The sequence below is a fragment of the Alligator sinensis genome, unplaced genomic scaffold (assembly GCF_000455745.1).
Source record: "Alligator sinensis unplaced genomic scaffold, ASM45574v1 scaffold937_1, whole genome shotgun sequence".
In the NCBI taxonomy this organism is placed as follows: domain Eukaryota; kingdom Metazoa; phylum Chordata; order Crocodylia; family Alligatoridae; genus Alligator; species Alligator sinensis.
This window is the reverse complement of record NW_005842257.1, coordinates 1,606,934-1,625,167: the sequence shown is the minus strand read 5'-3', so window position 1 is coordinate 1,625,167 and position 18,234 is coordinate 1,606,934. Positions and strand designations below refer to the sequence as shown.

The 18,234-nt window shown below is 44.2% G+C and overlaps 1 protein-coding gene across 9 annotated transcripts in view; it reads left to right on the top strand.

Moving 5' to 3' along the window:
• EOGT (EGF domain specific O-linked N-acetylglucosamine transferase) overlaps positions 1 to 18,234 on the top strand; it is a 121,671-nt gene continuing 103,437 nt past the window's right edge. For 2 of the 9 annotated variants that reach the window (XR_003095011.1, XM_025208853.1), the window contains exons 1-16: positions 7 to 30; positions 935 to 1,159; positions 1,853 to 1,953; positions 3,388 to 3,496; positions 3,601 to 3,695; positions 4,545 to 4,649; positions 5,971 to 6,077; positions 7,372 to 7,475; positions 10,043 to 10,135; positions 11,188 to 11,259; positions 11,412 to 11,498; positions 12,632 to 12,700; positions 14,551 to 14,612; positions 15,611 to 15,730; positions 17,013 to 17,115; positions 17,490 to 17,636. Coding sequence is in view for 8 of the 9 variants with exons in the window: in XM_025208853.1 (XP_025064638.1) it covers positions 950 to 1,159; positions 1,853 to 1,953; positions 3,388 to 3,496; positions 3,601 to 3,695; positions 4,545 to 4,649; positions 5,971 to 6,077; positions 7,372 to 7,475; positions 10,043 to 10,135; positions 11,188 to 11,259; positions 11,412 to 11,498; positions 12,632 to 12,700; positions 14,551 to 14,612; positions 15,611 to 15,730; positions 17,013 to 17,115; positions 17,490 to 17,636 (1,584 nt within the window). In the remaining variant the exon portion in view is untranslated. Of the gene's footprint in view, positions 31 to 717; positions 736 to 755; positions 1,160 to 1,852; positions 1,954 to 3,387; positions 3,497 to 3,600; positions 3,696 to 4,544; positions 4,650 to 5,970; positions 6,078 to 7,371; positions 7,476 to 10,042; positions 10,136 to 11,187; positions 11,260 to 11,411; positions 11,499 to 12,631; positions 12,701 to 14,550; positions 14,613 to 15,610; positions 15,731 to 17,012; positions 17,116 to 17,489; positions 18,229 to 18,234 lie in introns of those variants that run through there. The other 7 variants (XM_025208854.1, XM_014521780.1, XM_025208852.1 and 4 more) reach the window with 7 other exon arrangements.

The following is an 18,234-nucleotide window of genomic DNA, read 5'->3' as shown; positions in this document are numbered from 1 at the left end:
GAACCGCTTCATCAGGTTGCAGATTCCCAGGTAGGGCCGAAAAGGGCGATTGGACTCTCGGGTTTGATCGCCCGAATGACATGGCCACAGGTTAATGGGTGCAATTAAGACTCTTCTTCCAGGAAGGTGTAACCAGTGGTGGCGTTAGGGTTGTTGGGGCCCTGGGCGTGAGAGTCATTTGGGGGCTTAATTTTGATGACCTATAAGCAAGTTGGACATTTTCGATTCATGTTGCCCTACCCATGAAACTGCCATGAAAGTATCTTACTACAATATTGATGATACAAATATCCAGTGTAATTAATTTTTATTAAGCGTGGGGCCCTGGGAGGTCACCCGGTTTGCCCTCCATTAAGGCCGTTAGTGGTGTTACATGCAGTTGTAACATGCAGCTTGAAAAACCAGTCATGGTTTAGTGTTAAATTTAACTGCGTGGTTACATCTGAATATCAGTCAGAGAATTGTATGTCTTTCCATTCAGCTACTGGAAGGCGTTCCCTATTTAGCAGGCAGAAAGGCTTTGCATTTTCCACCATTCCTATTTTAAAACTTTTTTTTTTCTTTCGCATCCTAAAAAAATGAGACTGTTTTAGAAAGGAAATTCTTCCTTCCATCCAGATATCGTACAGTCTATACTTAGTTTCCGGAGTTGGACTCCCAGGCTCCCTGGAGACTTACTAAAGCCAGCACACCCACTTTGTGTGCATTTGAGTTGGTAGCACTCAGCGATGTTTAGTGAGTAATGATTCATACTTTAACAGTCCAGTCTTAATGTCTTCATGCAAGTTTGCCTCGCCTGGGACAAAAGGCAGACTTCTAAAGTTGTACCTTCTAGGTTAAGCGTATGACTTTAATTTGGCTGATTTCTGACCCGTGATTTCCACATGTGTTGGCTTTCAGGTGGGGCATAATAGTCTCTCCTTTCTGACGGCAGGACTTGCTGGTTGCCATGCTAATGCTGCTCGCCTTTGGAGTGCTGCTGCAAGAAAGCCTGGCCGGTCCCCAAGATGCAAATCTCTCTGAAGTCGGAAACCTTCCAGAAACGCCGTTATATAGCTACGAAAGTCTCAACTTGCCAGAGGAGCATATTCCATACTTTCTGCACAACCATCGGGCTCTTGCTGCAGCCTGTAAGCAGGACTCGCATTGCCCATATAAAGTAGGTATTTCTTTGTTTTCCTAAATGGCATTTTGGTGGTGGTTATTCTTGGATGTTAAAGTTGGTATGGAGCCGGTCGATGTTCTCGCCAATAAATAAGCCTCTCATCTCTGGGATGAGAATTGCCGTTCCTTAAGGGCCCGCTGAGTCCTTTTAGGAACTGCATTTCTTGTATTGTCAGGGAAACGGAGCGGGGAAAAAACTCCTGGATTTGAGATGCAAAGTTTTAGTGGAAACTATTTTGCTTAATTGCTCTTACAGCCAAAAAAAAAAAAAAAGGCTTCTTTATGCCAGACTACTTCTTGTATAGGAAAGGAGCTTTATTATAGGATGACTAGGTGTGTTTTTACCAGGCTGAGGTTGTTTGCCCTTCTCTATCAGATGTGCATGAGACTCATTGCAGCTTAAGTTTCGAAGGGCCTTATCGAACAAAACACTATGTGTGCATGTAATGTCTACCACGCCAAGCCACATTGATATCCGTGGCAATACTCGCGCATCCAGTCAAATCCGTGTGCGTTAAGTCGTGCCTGGGCAAGCCGAGCGGTTCCTTACCGAGAATACTGTTTAAGAGAGTAGAAAACTGCAAGATTTATTTTCAAGAGACAGGATATTTGACTAAGCACGACTCGTACGTTGGCTTTAAAACTGGCGGTCAGGCAGCCGCTTTCAACGGGGATCTCTGTGTTCTAGAAATCCTTGAAGAAACTAAAATCCTGCTGGGGCTATGAGAAATCTTGCAAGCCAGAGCACAGGTTCAGTTACCCGGGGTGTGACTATGTTGAAACCGGATGGTAAGTTTCCTCTTTAAATGCGTGGATGAGGTGGACGGCCGCATTGCTTTTGCATTCGTGTCGCCTGGGGAGCGTTGCGGCGGTCTCTGCCTAGCAGAGGGTATAATCACAAAGCTCTTTACGGAAACCTGCGTAACGTGTAAAGCCTTTTTTTCCTTGTGCGAGTCTAAGGGAAAACACATGCTTTGGCATACCTGCTGCTAGCATGTTTTATTAACCTGGTTATAGTGCAGTTTGAAGCCATGACTTTTTGATAGTCTGGGGTTTTTTGCACTCTATCAGGGAATCTAGCTTCTCGCTCCGGTGGGGATTTTTGCCCGTATCCAGACGATAAGCCGTTTCCTGTTTTGAAACTTGAATGGCAAGGAACAAGCCATGGCTGGCTTTTCTGTTCCAGTCCCTGTTTCTGTAGTAGCTTCGGGATAGACGATAAGCTCCTAGCTCTTCACTGTCACTCTCCTTCTTGTGGCGAAGGAGTTGGGGACCATATTTTGCCTGCAGCCTGTGGCATCCCCTCTAAGGACTGAACTTGCAAGCTTAAAGGAGAACTTTATCTCCTGATCCAGGCTAGCTGAAAGGGTGTTTTCAAATGATGGTGAGCCAAGACATTTTATTTATATAAGCTGCTAAAATACATAGCCCAGGGGAGTGCGATTTGGCCTCTCATTGCCTAATAATTGTTCCTCTTGAATGCCCTTTCAGGGATATGACTCATGCCATAGGGGCTACTGCAGTTAAGAACAAGCAGAAGTAATTATAATTACTAACTCTGACTTCTTTTATTAAAGAAAGTGCAATGAACTATTTTAAAACCAAGCGTGAAGAAAAACCTAGTGGTTACTTCCATTATAATGTCTTGGTAGAAAGCATAAGCATGTCTCTTCTGTACAGGACTCTGGCCCAAAGTTTCTCATTTCCAGTCTCTCCAAAACAAATATATAAGCTTGTGTTCTCCAAGCACTGTGTATAGACAAGTATTTCTTCATATTTGGTGGCAGCTAGAACAAATTTTTAGTAACCTAACGTACAAAGAAAATACATGAACCGAGGGGCAGAGGGAAGCGCGTGGTGGGGATTGTTCTGCAGGCTCTGTGCTTTTGTAACCAGCTGTCTTTGTCTCCTGTCTGTCCGTGTATCTTCTGCTTTTGCTGTCCTGGTTTTGTTCGCTTCTGGGTTGTGACTACTTCACGTTTCGAATCCTGGACTAGACGGTCCTCTGTTAACCGTTGTTGCCCAGCAGCCTCTGCACTGCGATGCTTAAAAAATGTGTGAATGTTAATTTTGTCATAGCTGGCTTATTTTGAAGTCTCCAATGGATAGTGAAAAATGAAACAGTTTCTCAGGCTTTCTCCTACCGTTTGGATTAAAGGGACACATCAGAAAGCTAATGTATGTTAAAGGAAGGACCTCAAATTTTTTTCCCCCATGCATCAGGGCGAACAGCATTGAGACGGCTCAACAGATTTTCTGGAAACAAGCTGACTTTGGCTACGTCAGAGAGCGGTTGGATGAAATGAGAACCCACTGCAAGCCAATGGAAATGGTAGGCGTTTGGGGGTATTGAATAGGTAACTTGTGAAGGTTGCACTATCTTGTAAGCGTGTTAATTTTTTTGCAATCAACCCTTGCTTGTTTTGTTTCTCCCAGGGGGATTCCTCGCTTACCTGTTCACAGTACCTCCAGTATTGCAGAGCTACCAACCTGTACATAGATTTGAGGACTGCCAAGAGGAGTCATGACAGGTCTCTGAATTGTTCATGTTCTGTTGTGACCAGGAAACAGCAGGAAAAATGTATTTCAAAACTCATATCTGCAAGGGAAGGAGACTTGTTGCATATCTGGTGCACCTTTCATCATGGTATCTGCCTGCTAAAACTTTATCACACTATAAGTCTTCAGCTCTGCAGTCTCCAGGGCCACTTAAATTGCTGCTGCTGAAATCTGCCAGCAAATGCTGAAGTCCAGACAGGACTCGCAGAGCAGGTTGTCTCTTGTCTGTGTGGCCTGCAGGTCTGGTCTAGTTGGCCTGTTCAAAGCAAAAGATGGAAGGAGGAAGTGGTGGCGAGAGAATCCAATCCCTCCTCTGCCTGCTTGGATGATATCAAGTGGCGTGGGTGGGCATGCAAGGTAGACAGACCGATTTTAGGATGCTTACCAAATATAATATTTTTGCAGAACCTGCTTTTACCATATTTGTCACATATAAGGCGCACTCCAATTCCTAGTAGCTGTTTTTTGGGGAAAGAAGTGTGTTGTATGTGTGAGAATATGGCCACCCCTGCCCAGAATCAGAGAAATGTTATGGCTGAATGTAGTACATGGAGACAACAGGGCCAGTTTGGGTAAGCATGCAGATAGTTTGGGTTATGGCAAAGGGATGTCTCATACTTCAACTTGAAGCACCTTACTGAACTGCGACTTGGCAGCATTGGCTTGAGCCCAGGAGCTGGGAAAGCTAAGCCATATTGCATTGCCCATATTACGTTAATGACAGACTGGATTGCTCCTGGAGTTTCAGGCTTGGGTTGACCCCTCTTGAACTGCTGCACTGGGGTCAGGTGTATTGTGCTGATGGGGTTTTATTCCTCCAGGTTCAGGGAGGACTTTTTCCAGAAAGGAGAAATCGGTGGCTCTTGCAACCTTGATGTTCGAGCGTTCCTGGCAGAAGGTCAGCGGAAGAGCCCTCTGCAGTCTTGGTAAGATTTGCTGTCTTGGCCACCTCTCAGTGAAGTTATCTTATTCTTTCTCACTCTCTTTCCTGGGCTCCAGCGGCTCTCAGTGGGGCGTTTAGTGCGAATGTGTTTGTGTTGGGAAAACCTTGACTCATTTGCAAGAGGAATGAGTGCAAATCCCATCCCATGCACTGTTATCTATTTGCAGCAGTTGGTTTTGAAGCATCCATGTGGGCAAAGGTCAAAATAGCCCACAGGGCTAAGTTGTAGTGGCTGCGGATGTGACGCTTTTGTGGAGGACAGGCTGTTGTCCCACCTTGACCCCAAAGCAGCAGTCCTTTCTTTTTTTTTTTTTCGCTTGAGAACCACTTGAAATGGTTTCTGAAGTGAAATAGAAATGACTGGGCACAGTGCTAGAAGCTGGAAATCCAGGGCTTGATTTCCAAGCTGCATGGTAGGGTGAAGGTGTGAGGATGCTGCCTCTGTAAAGTACCTCTGGGGTCAAAAGCCCTTTTTCCTCCATTCAGCTAATGGGCTCTTGACTTGAGCCTTTTGCTGAATTGAGGCTAATATCGTGCTTGTTCTGCATGGTCAGGGTTGCCCCCACAGGCTTGCAGTTGGGCTGATGGGGTGGATGCTCAGGGAGGCCTTCCTTGGAAGCTGGATATTCTGAGATGGACGGTTGCCCTTTTCAGAGCTGCTGCCATGCAACTGCAAGTAGTTCCCTTGCACCTGGAAGCACCTGAGGATTCAGTTTTCTTCCTCATTCTGTTTCCATTTGGGCATCCCCTGGCTACACCAGAGTTTCTTGGATCTTCCTGTCTGGACCCTCTGAGCTGTTGACTCTTGTGTTTGGTAATTTTAGTCCCATCAGCTGAACACCCCCATCCAGCTCCAGGGGACATAGACATCCATCCTAATTAGCATCAGAATCATCAGCTGTGCTGTTATGGTTGCTGATCTTAGCAAAATATTCAGATTGGCATTCAAGTACCTTCTTAAATGCACATCAACACGTGCGACTTGTATGTACTTAGGTTAAGGTACTTGCATCAGCTGCAGCCTGGACGTGTGGGTGGGCAGAAAGGTTTTCTCAGTTCTCTGCTGCCTTGACTTGTAGATCAAAGATGCTGCTCGACTCTTGAGATCAAAGGCAGAGTTTAACCTTTTTGAAGCCTGTAGCCTCAGAACCATCAGTTTTAATTGAAATTAATTTTAATTGTCAGATGTTATTCAACGTGGGGAATATTAGTCGTCATATCAATTTCCCCTAATGAACATCGAATTGTAAGAGCGGAATTGGTACTCATAGTCAGAAGTGTGACCTGTGCATGAATATTTCCAGGTTTGCTGAACTCCAGACATTTACTCCCCTGAGTTTCAGACCCATAGAAGACGGGAAATGCGACATTGTTATTGAAAAGCCAACTTACTTCATGAAATTAGATGCAGGTAACAAAGTCTTTGTATTTTTCTGCATCGCGTGGTGAGAGAGAAGAAGGGGTTACCCTGATGTAGTGTATTGAGTTACACCGTGCATTATTTGTGCGTGTACGCACATGGCGCGCACACATTTCGGGACACTTTTTCCATTCCCTTTTCATAGAGAAAATTTGTGAGGTTAGTATAATCCAACTTGTGCTTTGTCAGACCACTCCTTTTGCATGGTGGCTTTCTGCTGGTGACTAATTTAATAGCACTTGCATATCATAGGAGTAGGAACAACTTACTTTCTGCTGTGTGAATTTAGTAACTGCAGCTTCTGCACATATAGAATATATAGCAACTATATGGGGGAAGGAAGTTGTACATCTAAAGGAAAAAAAATCAGGCAAGCAATTTTATGTAGTTTTATAACTTAAAATAAAAAGAGCCATTTCATGTTCAGTGAAAAGCAGCTGCGGGGTGTGAAGCAAGGTAGTTAGTTCATTGCAAAAGTCCTAGTGATTGCTACTAGACACCGTATCCAGATCCTTCAGGCAGCCAAGGCTTGAAGGCTTTATGAAAACTGTGCTACTGTAAATGGTTTGCACTTCTGTAATTTGTCAGTCCTTTCTAATGCTCTGTTTGGGAGGCATAACATTAATAGAGGAGAATACTTTTTAGTTTAGCATTCAGATAATTGTTAGGCCCTTTTTGAAACAGGAGCGTGTGAAAGCACTCTGAATGAGTCTGCTGAGCTGATTCCTGCTTTGGCATTGGTGCTGAAGGAATAACCTGGGATCAATGGCATCCAAATATCCCCAGCCCTGCAGGACGGAGGTCAAGGCAGAGCTGACCTTGATGCCCTAAAAACCCTGAAAACAGTTACAAAAGACGTAACACTGGTACTTACCATGTAACTGGGCATTGATGAAACACTGGTACTTACCCATGTAACTGGGCATTGATGAAGCAAAGGATCTGTGCTGTGGTAGCTCCTTTAGGATGCAACAGAAACCAGTTGCACATCTAATTTGAAATGACAAGTTACATTTATTTTATTGCTTGCTGCTTTTGGCTGTTCTGTGGTTTAAGTAATCTTCAAGACATAGTGTTTTCTTCCCTGACTTCCACTACAAGGGGTATAGGAAGCCCTCAGTTCTACGAATGGGAAAACAAATGTAAACTGCCAACAGTCCTGTATGCAGGGGTGAAGACCTGTCTTGTTCAGAAGGAAGTGACTCAACATGCTCATCCACAAAAACAGGAATGAATGCAGCTTTGCTTTATTTGATCTCAACAAATGTTTTCCCTCTCCTCTCAGGTGTCAATATGTACCATCACTTCTGTGACTTCGTCAATCTTTACATCACCCAGCACGTTAACAACTCTTTCAGCACTGATGTCAATGTTGTCATGTGGGATACGGTAAGTAGCTCTGGAAAGGTGTGGATCAGTCCTATCGTAGATACAGCATAGTGCATCTGCTCTTGTCCGTGTTCCCTCTGTGTCCTAGCTCGACTACAAGCTAATCTTTCCAGCACTTCACTTGATATGATGCTTCTGACTCATCTGATAAAAACTTTGTTTTTAAGGTTTTCTAAGGACGTTTATACACATGCTCTGGGGTGGAAGAGGCGGCGCTTTAATTAGAGTGGCTTGGAGAACTGCTCTAATTAAAGTGCCCAGAGTGTCACGTGTATCAGTGTCCCCGTGCTGAAAAATGGTGGCGGGGTGCTTTAACTAAAGCTCATTGAACGAGCTTTAGTTAAAGCACCCCTGCCACCATTTTTCAGTACGGGGATGCTGATACATGTGACACTAGAGTCTGCTAGAGTGCAGTAAGAACCACGCTCCAGCATACTCGATTAACCGAGTCTGCTCTGACGTGCTGTAATTGCAGCGCATCAGAGCAATCTTGCTGCATGTGTATGTGCACCCTAATATATTGTTCCAAGGGAAGTATCTGGCTGGGATCATCTGACCCCAGCCGTCTTTCCTGCCCAGGCAGGGAGTCAGACTCGATGATCTGTTGAGGTCCCTTCCAACACTAGCATCTGTGAATCTATATTGGAAGCAAATCCATTTAAAATAATCGTGCATCTTCCTGCATGTTAAGGTCACCAGGACTGTGTAGGTGTATGTAAATACATGCCTAAGATCATCTTAAAAGGCCAAAGATGTCACAGTATTGTGAAGGACTTTTTGACAACCGGGCTACTTTTCCTGTTAATTCCTGTGTTATTGAGGATGTTGCTATCTTAATGTTGTGTTGTATTTCACAAGTACACAGCATAGAATGAGTGCAAGAGGTGTGCATTGCTTATATGAATTTACTTATTGAGTCTACACACCAGTGTTATTCCCTTATACTACCAGATGATGGCACCAAGAACCTGCTTGATTTGCTGGGACTGTTTGATTATTGAAAGAACGTCTTGAGTTTATTATGCATTTTCCACCCCCCCTCCTTTTTTTTTTTCCTCTTAACATTATTAGATATGTGCATACTTCTTAGCTACTGTAGCACTGCTGTTCTATCCTCATTAGCATTGCTTTTAAGTGGAGTAAGCCAGAAAGCGAGTAGGGAATGCACTTGTAAAACCCCTGTCCTATACGTGCAGAAGTGACGTTTCCGTGTTCCCTGACAATCTGCTCTGTTGTGGAGGAGCAGAGCTCCCAGCTTTGAAGATGAGACTGTCACTACTGATCTGGGAAAGCAGTTCCTCTATTGCTAGTGAGTTATATCCAGCCTGCAGTTCATTAAAACGTCATCGCAGAAGTGGGGTCATGAAAGTAGAAAGGCTCCCAGCTAATGAAATATGCTGTCTTTTAGAGTCTCTTCTCTTTCTCTGGACCCTGCCTCTGTTTTGTAGGCTTTTTTAGTCTTTTTTTTTTTTAGTGATCTTGGAAAATGTATTCCTCTCTTATTAAAGACAAGGTGGACCGAACAGCTGCAACATCGCAAGGCAGCGTACGTGCTCTAAGCAGACTGCCTCAGGTCTCTGATGTCCCATCTCGCTGCACTGGGCAAGGAAGCATTGATGCTCTTGCCTTCTAGATGCTGCTGATCTATTTTGGAGCTGCAGGAGAAGCCTCTGCTGCTTGAGCTGAGGAGGTTGATCTCTTGGCTGGAAGGGAGTAGCTGGTTCTCAAAGGTCTGTCCACCAAAAGGCATGGCATGATAGATGTTCTTCCTGGTGGAAGAGCTAGCAGTCACAGCAGCACTAAGTGCTAAGCTTACTTCTAAATCTTAGCGGATCCAAAATAGATTTAACAGCTTTTCATTTCAAATGCCTGCATTGCATGTACATTGACAACCAGGTTTCATCTCAGCATAGAGAGGTAGTTAGCCTTGTTAGTCTGAAGTCAGCAGACAGCATGTGAGACATGGGTTGAGGAGCAGGTAAATGAACCTCTGGTGTTATAATCCGTGCTATTCAGTCCCTTGATGATGTGGTCTCTGTTGAAGAGGGGGCACTAAAGGCATCCAGGCCTAAAGCCAGGTCTGGTCCCTTGCTATGAATAGGAGTTAAGTAGTGTGCTGCTGGAGAGATGCTGTTTGAGGTTGGGAGGCTGCCTGAAAGCCAGGACAGGGTTGTCCTTCGTGGCTACCTTGAGATGGTTATGTTCCAGAAAGGGTTGGAGGTGTCCAAGTTGCTCAAGTTGGGGTTGTAGGTGACAACCAGAGGTATTCTGTTGGCAAGAGCTGCCTGCTACACCCTCCCCTTGCCCTTGTGCTGGGTTTGGTCTAGACTAGAGTTTATAGGCCTGTTTATCTCAAATTAGGCTGCTGTACACTTGTAAGGATCAGCTTAGACGCTCTGCTTGACTGTGGTTTATGTTAGGCTGGCTCTTAGTTACTAAAGTGACAAAGCCCATGCAAGAAACTAATGTAATGCATAGAATTCACCATCACTCAGCGAGGGCTTCTTTCATATGCATTCATTTACTCACAGGTGTGCATACGTTTGTTTTTTTGTCTTTCTTCCTAGAGCTCGTACGGTTATGGAGACTTGTTCAGTGAGACATGGAAGGCATTTACGGACTACGAAATAATACACTTGAAAACGTTTGACTCCAAAAGGGTATGGGATTGCATGTTAAGCCAGAACTGCTAGCCTGTATGTAATCAGGGTGACGTGCTAGAACTTTTCTGCCTTTTCACAGACAAATATTTTAGACCAATTGAAGTCGGGGCTTCCTTCAGGTGAAAACCGAGGTCGTAAGCTAGTTCGTTGTGGCTGCACATGTTGTATGCATATGCTAAACTTCCCTGCTTCTACGCGAGGGGGTGTTTTTGGAGTGCTCTTCCCTCAGCGCCAAAGCTAAAGGTTCAGTTACAGTGCTGTCCGCTCTGACACTACCAGTTTTTATATATTTGAAATAATATACTTGAAATATATATCCTATTTCAAGTATTATATAATATAATCCATATATAATACTTGAAATATGATACATGAAATAGGATATATATTTCACGTATATTATTTCCTGTATTTTATATATCTGAAAACTGGTAGTGTCAGAGCGGACAGCACTGTAACTGAACCTTTAGCTTTGGCGCCGAGGGAAGAGCACTCCAAAAACACCCCCTCGTGTAGAAGCAGGGAAGTTTGGCATATGCATACATATATCATGACATTTATAATCTCTAATCTCCACTCCCTGCCCTGATAAACTAGCCCACAGTAGTGGGCCTTTTTTCCTCCACAAAAGCCTTCTGTAGGAGGATCTTCCTTCTGACCCTAAACTACTATGAAACGATAAAACCTACCTGTATTTTAGCAGATGGTGTCTACAGATCCCTACAAAGACAGGGCCACCTGTGATTATAGATGCCTGAAGCAGCTGATTGTACCAAATGTTTGTCTACCTACTTCTCCTGCCCTGCTCCTCATTTGGTCCTTTCAGTCTTGCATTTTAACTAACCCCTAATGTGAGAACTGTATGGGGTGGCGACGATGCGTTCCAGCCATTTCCACTGTTTCTTGTACAATTCAGTGGCCGTCCCTGATTGGAGCTGAAGGGGGCTTTTCAATATGAATACTGTGTGCATTGAATGAGTATGGAAGATGTCCTTGTTCAATCAGTTGTAGGTGTGTGACCTTTACATGTTAATGCTCTCTCTTTTCAGGTATGTTTCAAGGAAGCAGTCTTTTCGTTGTTGCCTCGAATGCGCTATGGCTTATTTTATAATACGCCACTGGTGAGTCCTTTTTATCCTGCCGCTGTGGAGCCTAGGCATCCACATATGTATTGTTCCAGAGCTTGAGTTTTCCCAGTGTTGGCAAACCAAGTCTGAGGGTAGATTGCAAGCAGAGCATCTTATGATAATACCAATCACTTCTCTGATTTCAGATCTCTGGCTGTCACGGTACTGGGTTATTCAGAGCATTTTCCCAGCACGTGTTACACAGATTAAATATCACACAAGAAGGACCCAAGGTAGGAATGATACCATCTGGGTTTAATGTTTGCAGGTCCTTTCTGTAAGCCATCATCATTCGTGCCCAGAAAAGTAGTAGTATCTAGCTGGATCTAGTAGAGAAGAGTAGTAGGTGTTAAAGTCTGTCTTTCACGGGGTTGTGTTGGTTCTCCCTTTTGTTCACCAGCTGGTCAGTCAACACCATTAGTCCACACCTGAGCGTATAAATAAAAGGCACTCCCATGTCCTCTCCCCTTGGAGAAGTCTTCAAACCTCCTCTTGTAATGCTGAGGAGCTACTGCCTTCCCCCGTCTCTTCCCTTCCATCCTTCCCCCACTCTTAATCCATATATCCCTGCACAAAAACAAAAGCCCTTCCAGGTCAGGAGGCCTAGATGCATGAGCTCCAGAAGGCACCACCATCAAGCACTGCTCTGAAACCTAATTGAGGGAACCTGGCAAAGGTCTGCAAGGTGTCTGGTTTTGTTTTTTTGTTTTTTGCAGGGGCTTAGGTTATGCCTCTTTAAAACCTCACTGTCCTGGTCAACTTGGGGGGTAGAACAGGACCAATTAAGCCTGGCTCAGAGCTTGCAGACTTGGTGCAGTTGTGTTGGTAACTACAACAACTTTTGGTTTTCGGAAGTATTTACCAGAGAGTAGCCTGCACGTTGTCACTAAGTAGCATGCTTTCAACACGTCGCAGGGGCATTTAGCTCATCACCTCCCACTGTCACTAATGGGTGTCCTGTGGCTAAATCTCGTTACTTCACTTGGAAAATTTACCCCGAAGGACCCAACTACTTTGAAGGGAAGAGAGCGAGAATTGGTAGATGGGCGAAATCATTTTTTTCCAGGGGTCTTAGAAAACAGATGATCTTTTCAAGTTTCCTGCATTCAGATGCAGGTAGTGCGGCAATTCTTTTTGAACAGAAGCAGGTCAGTTAATAAACATTCCATTTCTAGTAGCTGCAAGAGGTTTTTATTTTATTTTTTGGGGAGAATACTTGAAACTTTTGTTTAGCTCGAGGCTTTTACTTTACCTGCAGGAAACACACTTTATTGCTCAAACCATTGCTTCCTTTAAAACTAATCATAGGAGACCTATTGATTTATTTGTGGGCCTTACGGATGTTTCACTGCTTCTGTCTTTTTAGGATGGGAGAATTCGAGTCACGATACTTGCACGCAGTACAGACTACCGGAAAATACTGAACCAGAATGAGGTTGGGTTATTTTCCTTTAAAAAAACCAACAACAACATGTACCTATTGGGCACAATAGTTAGGGCTTTACTACTGTCTGATAACTCTTGAATAAACGTGCTCAGCTCTAGGATTACTGTAAGCAGAGTTGCCATCTAACCAGTATCCGTGTCTATGCCCCTGGGTCTGAGCCTGGTTGCTTTGTAAATATATCTGTGGAGCCTGGTGAAGGATGGGCAGTAGGGCTGGTAAATTAGATGTACCCATTCTTCAGACAATAAGACAAAGCCACAATATGATGTTAAAGCTAAATTCTACTTGGCTGACTGCTATTCTTTCGGGTTCCTATTGGTGCATCTTCACTAGACTTTTTGACAGGTCCGTGCTGAAAACCAGCAGGCTAATGAGATACTCCAAATTGTGCTTACAGACTAAAGTTTGCAGGTAGCTCTCACTGAGTAGGCACACTTGAATCTTTCAAAGTAGCCTGCATCTTGAAATCACAGGTCACTGAGTGTGTTTTGCAGTCAAGGTGCACCTTTGATAAAATGGCAACATCTAGCGCTTCTCATTCTTAGTTCGGAAAGTGACTTGCAGAGGTGGGTTAAGCATTGTTATCCCCATTTTACAGATGGGGAAACTGAGACACAGACATGTTAAGAGACTTGCCTAAGATCACACAGCGGGTCAGTGGCAGTGCCCAGATCTCCAGAGTCCCAGTCCCAGGCCCTATCCACTGGACTACGCTGCCTCCCCTCTGCTGCCTTATGTAGTGTGCTTTTGTAATGGACACATGCCAAGAAGAGAGAGGTTAGCATCTTTTCTTGATGGTACTTTCGTAGGGGAAAAATACTCTTGACTCCATCTCTCTCCTCCTGCACCCTGTTGCCTTTAAGAGCTGTTGTGATAATGCCCATGTGTTTTGACCATCGGCGTGATACTTTATTTAGAGGGGACCTGTATACTAAGGACAGTGGATTACCTAGGCCAACATGTTTTCAAAGCAGTTTGAATGTGAGTGAACTGTATTGGGTGATGTATCCCAGGAAGGGTCTGCGGAGCTCTCCTTTGATGACCGAGGTAGTAGGTTTGGTAGCAAATAAAGTTCAGAAGATGGCTTCAGTGTTAGGCCTTGACCTCACAGGAGCACTTTTTCTTACGTTGGCTGCAAGGTAAAATTTAATCACAGCATGTGGCATTAGGTTTAGCAGTTCATAGAGCTCACCTCATTTGGTTTGTTCCTGTGCTTGAAGTTTAGGCATTAAACACCTTGCTGGATGGGCCTCTAACCCTAAAGAGGGCCAGATTCTCATCGCAGCACATTGTGCGAATCGGGACTTACTGCATTTAGGTGAACAGAGTCATACCTCTGTGAAGCTGGATGAAGTGAGAACTGACTGAGGCTCGGTAGATTTGCAGTGGAGTTACTGAGAGCTAAGATGCATCTCTATGCACTTAAACACCTTTGAAACACCTTTGAAACATCTGGCCCGTAGAGTCTGGACTGCCCCTTTCAAGGCAATGGTTCAAATCCTAGTGGTTTCAGTGGTACAGAATCAGGTGCTAAGGCTTCACATAAAAAACAGTGATCTCCAAAAGTGCAAGCAGTGCTGTACTTCCATACACATAATCAGCCGATGTGCAAGAAGGCGGCGAATGGTAGATGGGGCGATGCGAAGGAATATCCATGTTGTCAGAAGCTTAGGCAGGCACTTATCCTGTGCACTGGGACCTGAGATGCAGAGACTGGAAAGCAAGCATTCATTACAGCAGTGGGAATAGGCACTCTTATCTCAAGTATCATTCCCTGTGGATCTGGGGAAAAGGAAGTAACATCGGTACCCCACTAAATCTTACTCTTTCCTTTCTAGCTTGTCAACGCTTTGAAGACGGTCTCATCATTTGAGGTCAAAGTAGTAGATTATAAGTACAAGTACGTATGTGTGGAGAGGATCGTGTTGTCTGTCTCTTGTTGTTCGTGGTGGTTAAGATCAAGACTTCCGCAGAATTTCCTACCTGGTTGTTTCTGAAAACCTAAGAGCCGTCAGTATAAAAGCAGTTGCTGTGGGAAGTGACTCGACATGCCCTATCCCTCAGCTGGCTCTGCAAGAATGACTGTCGAGTTGGATGAGCTCCAGGCTGAAGAACTTCACCTTCCTAAATCCTCCAAAGCAAGTGTGTTCATGTCCCGCTGCTGGGTTTGCTGCCGATCACCAACATTACCAATCCTTAGGGGAGCTGAGAGGCAGAAACCAAAGACTGGTTCCCTTTAGCCCCTTTAGTAGGTCAACTGGTCAATTCTTTTGTTATTTGTTTCTGTCATTGCATGCTAATGGGTGTAAGATCTCCCGTTATCGTTATATATTATGGTGGTACCTAGACGCTTTATTTGAAGTGGAGGTGCTAGGTAGATAGGCAGTGCATGCACCTTGTGCAAACAGTCCCTGCCCCAGAGAGTTTACAGTCTAAGCAAGCAGATCCCAAAGGAACAGAGGCCAAGAGTTGAAATGACTTGCCCAGGTTCACAGCAGGTCAGCAAGAGGCCCAGGAATTGAATCAAGATCTCCAGGTTTCCATCTAGTGCCCTCCATACCAGATGCCTGAGGCTAAGCTGGATGCCTGTCCCTACATAAGGTGATGATCACACATTGCTAGGGTTAATCGGAGAACGTACCTGAGAAAGTCTTAAGTCTGCAGCAGAGTCTTGTTAGAGCGAAGGTCTGAAAACGTGCTGTCTCTGCTCCCTCAGTGAATGGCTGCTGGGCAGTGGTTGTAGTGCAGGGGATTGTTGTTTCAAAGATATCCGTGCTTTGGAGCACTGTCCTTTTTTCCAGAATTACCTTTCAGTGAATTTTATGTTATTTGAACGTAGCTAATTCTGCTAAGACAAGGAGGCATTCTGGATGCTAACAAGTGTTATGTTATCTGCAGGGAACTTGCATTTTTAGAGCAGTTGAGAATCACACACAACTCCGATATATTCATTGGCATGCATGGAGCTGGACTCGCCCATCTGCTCTTTCTCCCAGACTGGGCTGTCGTTTTTGAGCTGTAAGTCTTTTTATTCAGTTTATTTCAACACATGACTTTTTTTTTCCATGCCTTTTTGAGGAACGATTCCTTGGTATAGTAGCATTAACAGTAACAGCTCTTGGGTTGTCTGCATGTTTCCATTATAACCATCGTCCTTCAGGTGTTCATAACATTCACCTTTTGGGGCTGAAACTTTAGATTAGGTCCTGGGTGAAGGTTATTCTTCTGGATGGAGGATTGAAAGAATCCTTATTTGTGATTTCATCAGATCTCATAGCTAAGCAGGGAATCATCTAGTCAGTGATCGGATGGGAAGACTCAAAAAAAATTTAAAAATTAAAAAAGACGAGGAGGAACATGGGTTGGATTCTCCCAGTGGGTCTGTTCTGGTAAAAGACCCTGATGTTGCCAAGAAGGGCATGTTCCCATGAGTGGGAATGAGCATTTCCTTGTGGACAAACAGTAGCGGCACAATGTGGGCTACTGCTGCTTGTCCTCAGGAAACTCGCATGCCATGCGCACTCCAGTGTGTGGCATGCTGCCCCGGGTGAGGTGGGAGAGGCCGGGGCCAGCAGCTCTTCCTGGGGGCCTCCAGGAGCTGCAGCACTCCTGCAGCAGGGAGCCTGGTCAGCAGCTGAAGAGTGGGCTCCAGCTGGCCAGGCTCTCGTTTTGGGAGGCATGCACTGCTGCCACATGTGCCGCCCTGCTTTTTTTAGGCATGGGTTTTTGGACCCTTGGGATCTCCTGGGGTAAAATCCCCAGCCTCCGGTGCTGCAAATTAGCAGTGCAGGGAATGATTGCATATGCGGCGTGCGTGATATGCAGTGGCGTGTGCAGTGTGGAGCTGCGGCGCCATGTACCGCTCTTGTCTTAATATGTCTGAAGAGGGCGTTTTGATTATCCAAGTGAGTTAAATCAGGTGAGGAAATGGAACCAGCCCTGACTATTGAAGTTCCTGTGATTTATTTAGTGGAGTAAGAGTGCTTGGTACCACCATCCTGGCTAAATTCCAGCACAGCTCTGTGCAGTTTGTTCTACCTAAATTGCCCTGGGATTTCCATTTTCACTATATTTCTTCTGAAGCATCATTATGAGACATCCTTACTCTAAATACACAGGACAAGTGTACTGCATTTCATTAAGAGCATTGATTTCTATCCTGGGCAATCCTGCTTCAATTAATGAGTTTGTCTAAGGTGTAGAATTTGGCTCGGGGTTTTGCTGCCTTACAAATGAGCAACGCGTATTTGTATTTTAGGGCAGTCTTTGAGGGTAACTATGTGATTCTGCATGTCCTTAGGTACAACTGTGAAGATGAACGGTGTTATCTGGATTTAGCAAGGCTCAGAGGTGTTCACTATATCACTTGGCAAAAAAAGGACAAAGTCTTCCCTCAGGATCAGGTAATGCATAGCAGGTGTGGGGGAAGGGGGAGGATGCTGTTTTTAATTAATTAAAAGTAAATTTGTTTTCCTTGTCTTCATTTGTGTATGTGAAATGTGATATCTGTGCGCTAGCCCAAATGAACTTTCCTCTGATTTAGGAGACATTTTGTATTAATAGCTGGAGGGGGAGGAAGAGGAATGAAATTAATTGGCCATTAGTACAAGCCATCAATAACACTGTTGTTACACCGTTACTTACTGACACTATTGCTATAAGGGAAATCAATGGATTTGAGATTATACATTGAAATGCTGATTGCTCAATTCATGACTCATTTTTCGAATGAAAGACGTGGCATGTGTGCTTTCTTAAACCTACTTTGTTTTTCCAGGGACACCACCCGACACTGGGGAAACATCCAAAGTTTACTAACTACTCCTTCGATGTGGAAGAATTTATGTACCTTGTGCTTTTGGCTGCCAATCACGTATCGCAGCATTCGACGTGGCCGTTTAGGGTAAAACATGATGAATTCTAGGTCAGATTCCAGATTTAAAATTATTTAAAATAACACTCTTATTTTTATGAGCAAAATAGGGGGAAAAAAAGCTGGTGGATATAAATGTATATTAACTTCTAGGGGGAGGGGAACCCCCATTATCCACTGACCAAAATGCTCTGAATGTTCAGTATTTTTATATCTCATCAGTTCTAAGTTTTATTATAGGAGTCTTTGTCTGTATGTAATGTCTATTTATCAAGATTTCTTTTACACTGATCCCTTGCATTTCTAATCGTAAGCTGCTCGTCCTGTGTTTACAAAGATTTGAACGTCCACCCATTTCACGTCAGATTTGTTTTAATTTTCGTCTTGCAGCGAGTTGTGTGTCCAGAGGAGCAAGCTGGGGCAGGGAGATTTAACACACGGGTGTTTCTGAAGTCGGTTGTGGTATGGAGGAAAGTACGGAGGAAAGGCCAACCTTCCTCCTTTGGTGCTGGTATTGTTTGGCCTTGAAGCTTTTATGCTATAGTACTGTACATGTTACAAATTAAATACCTGAGTAGGAATCGACTTCCTATCGCTTATGGGTTTTTAAGCTGTTTCTTTGTAAAAATACCTATTAGAATAAAGCAGT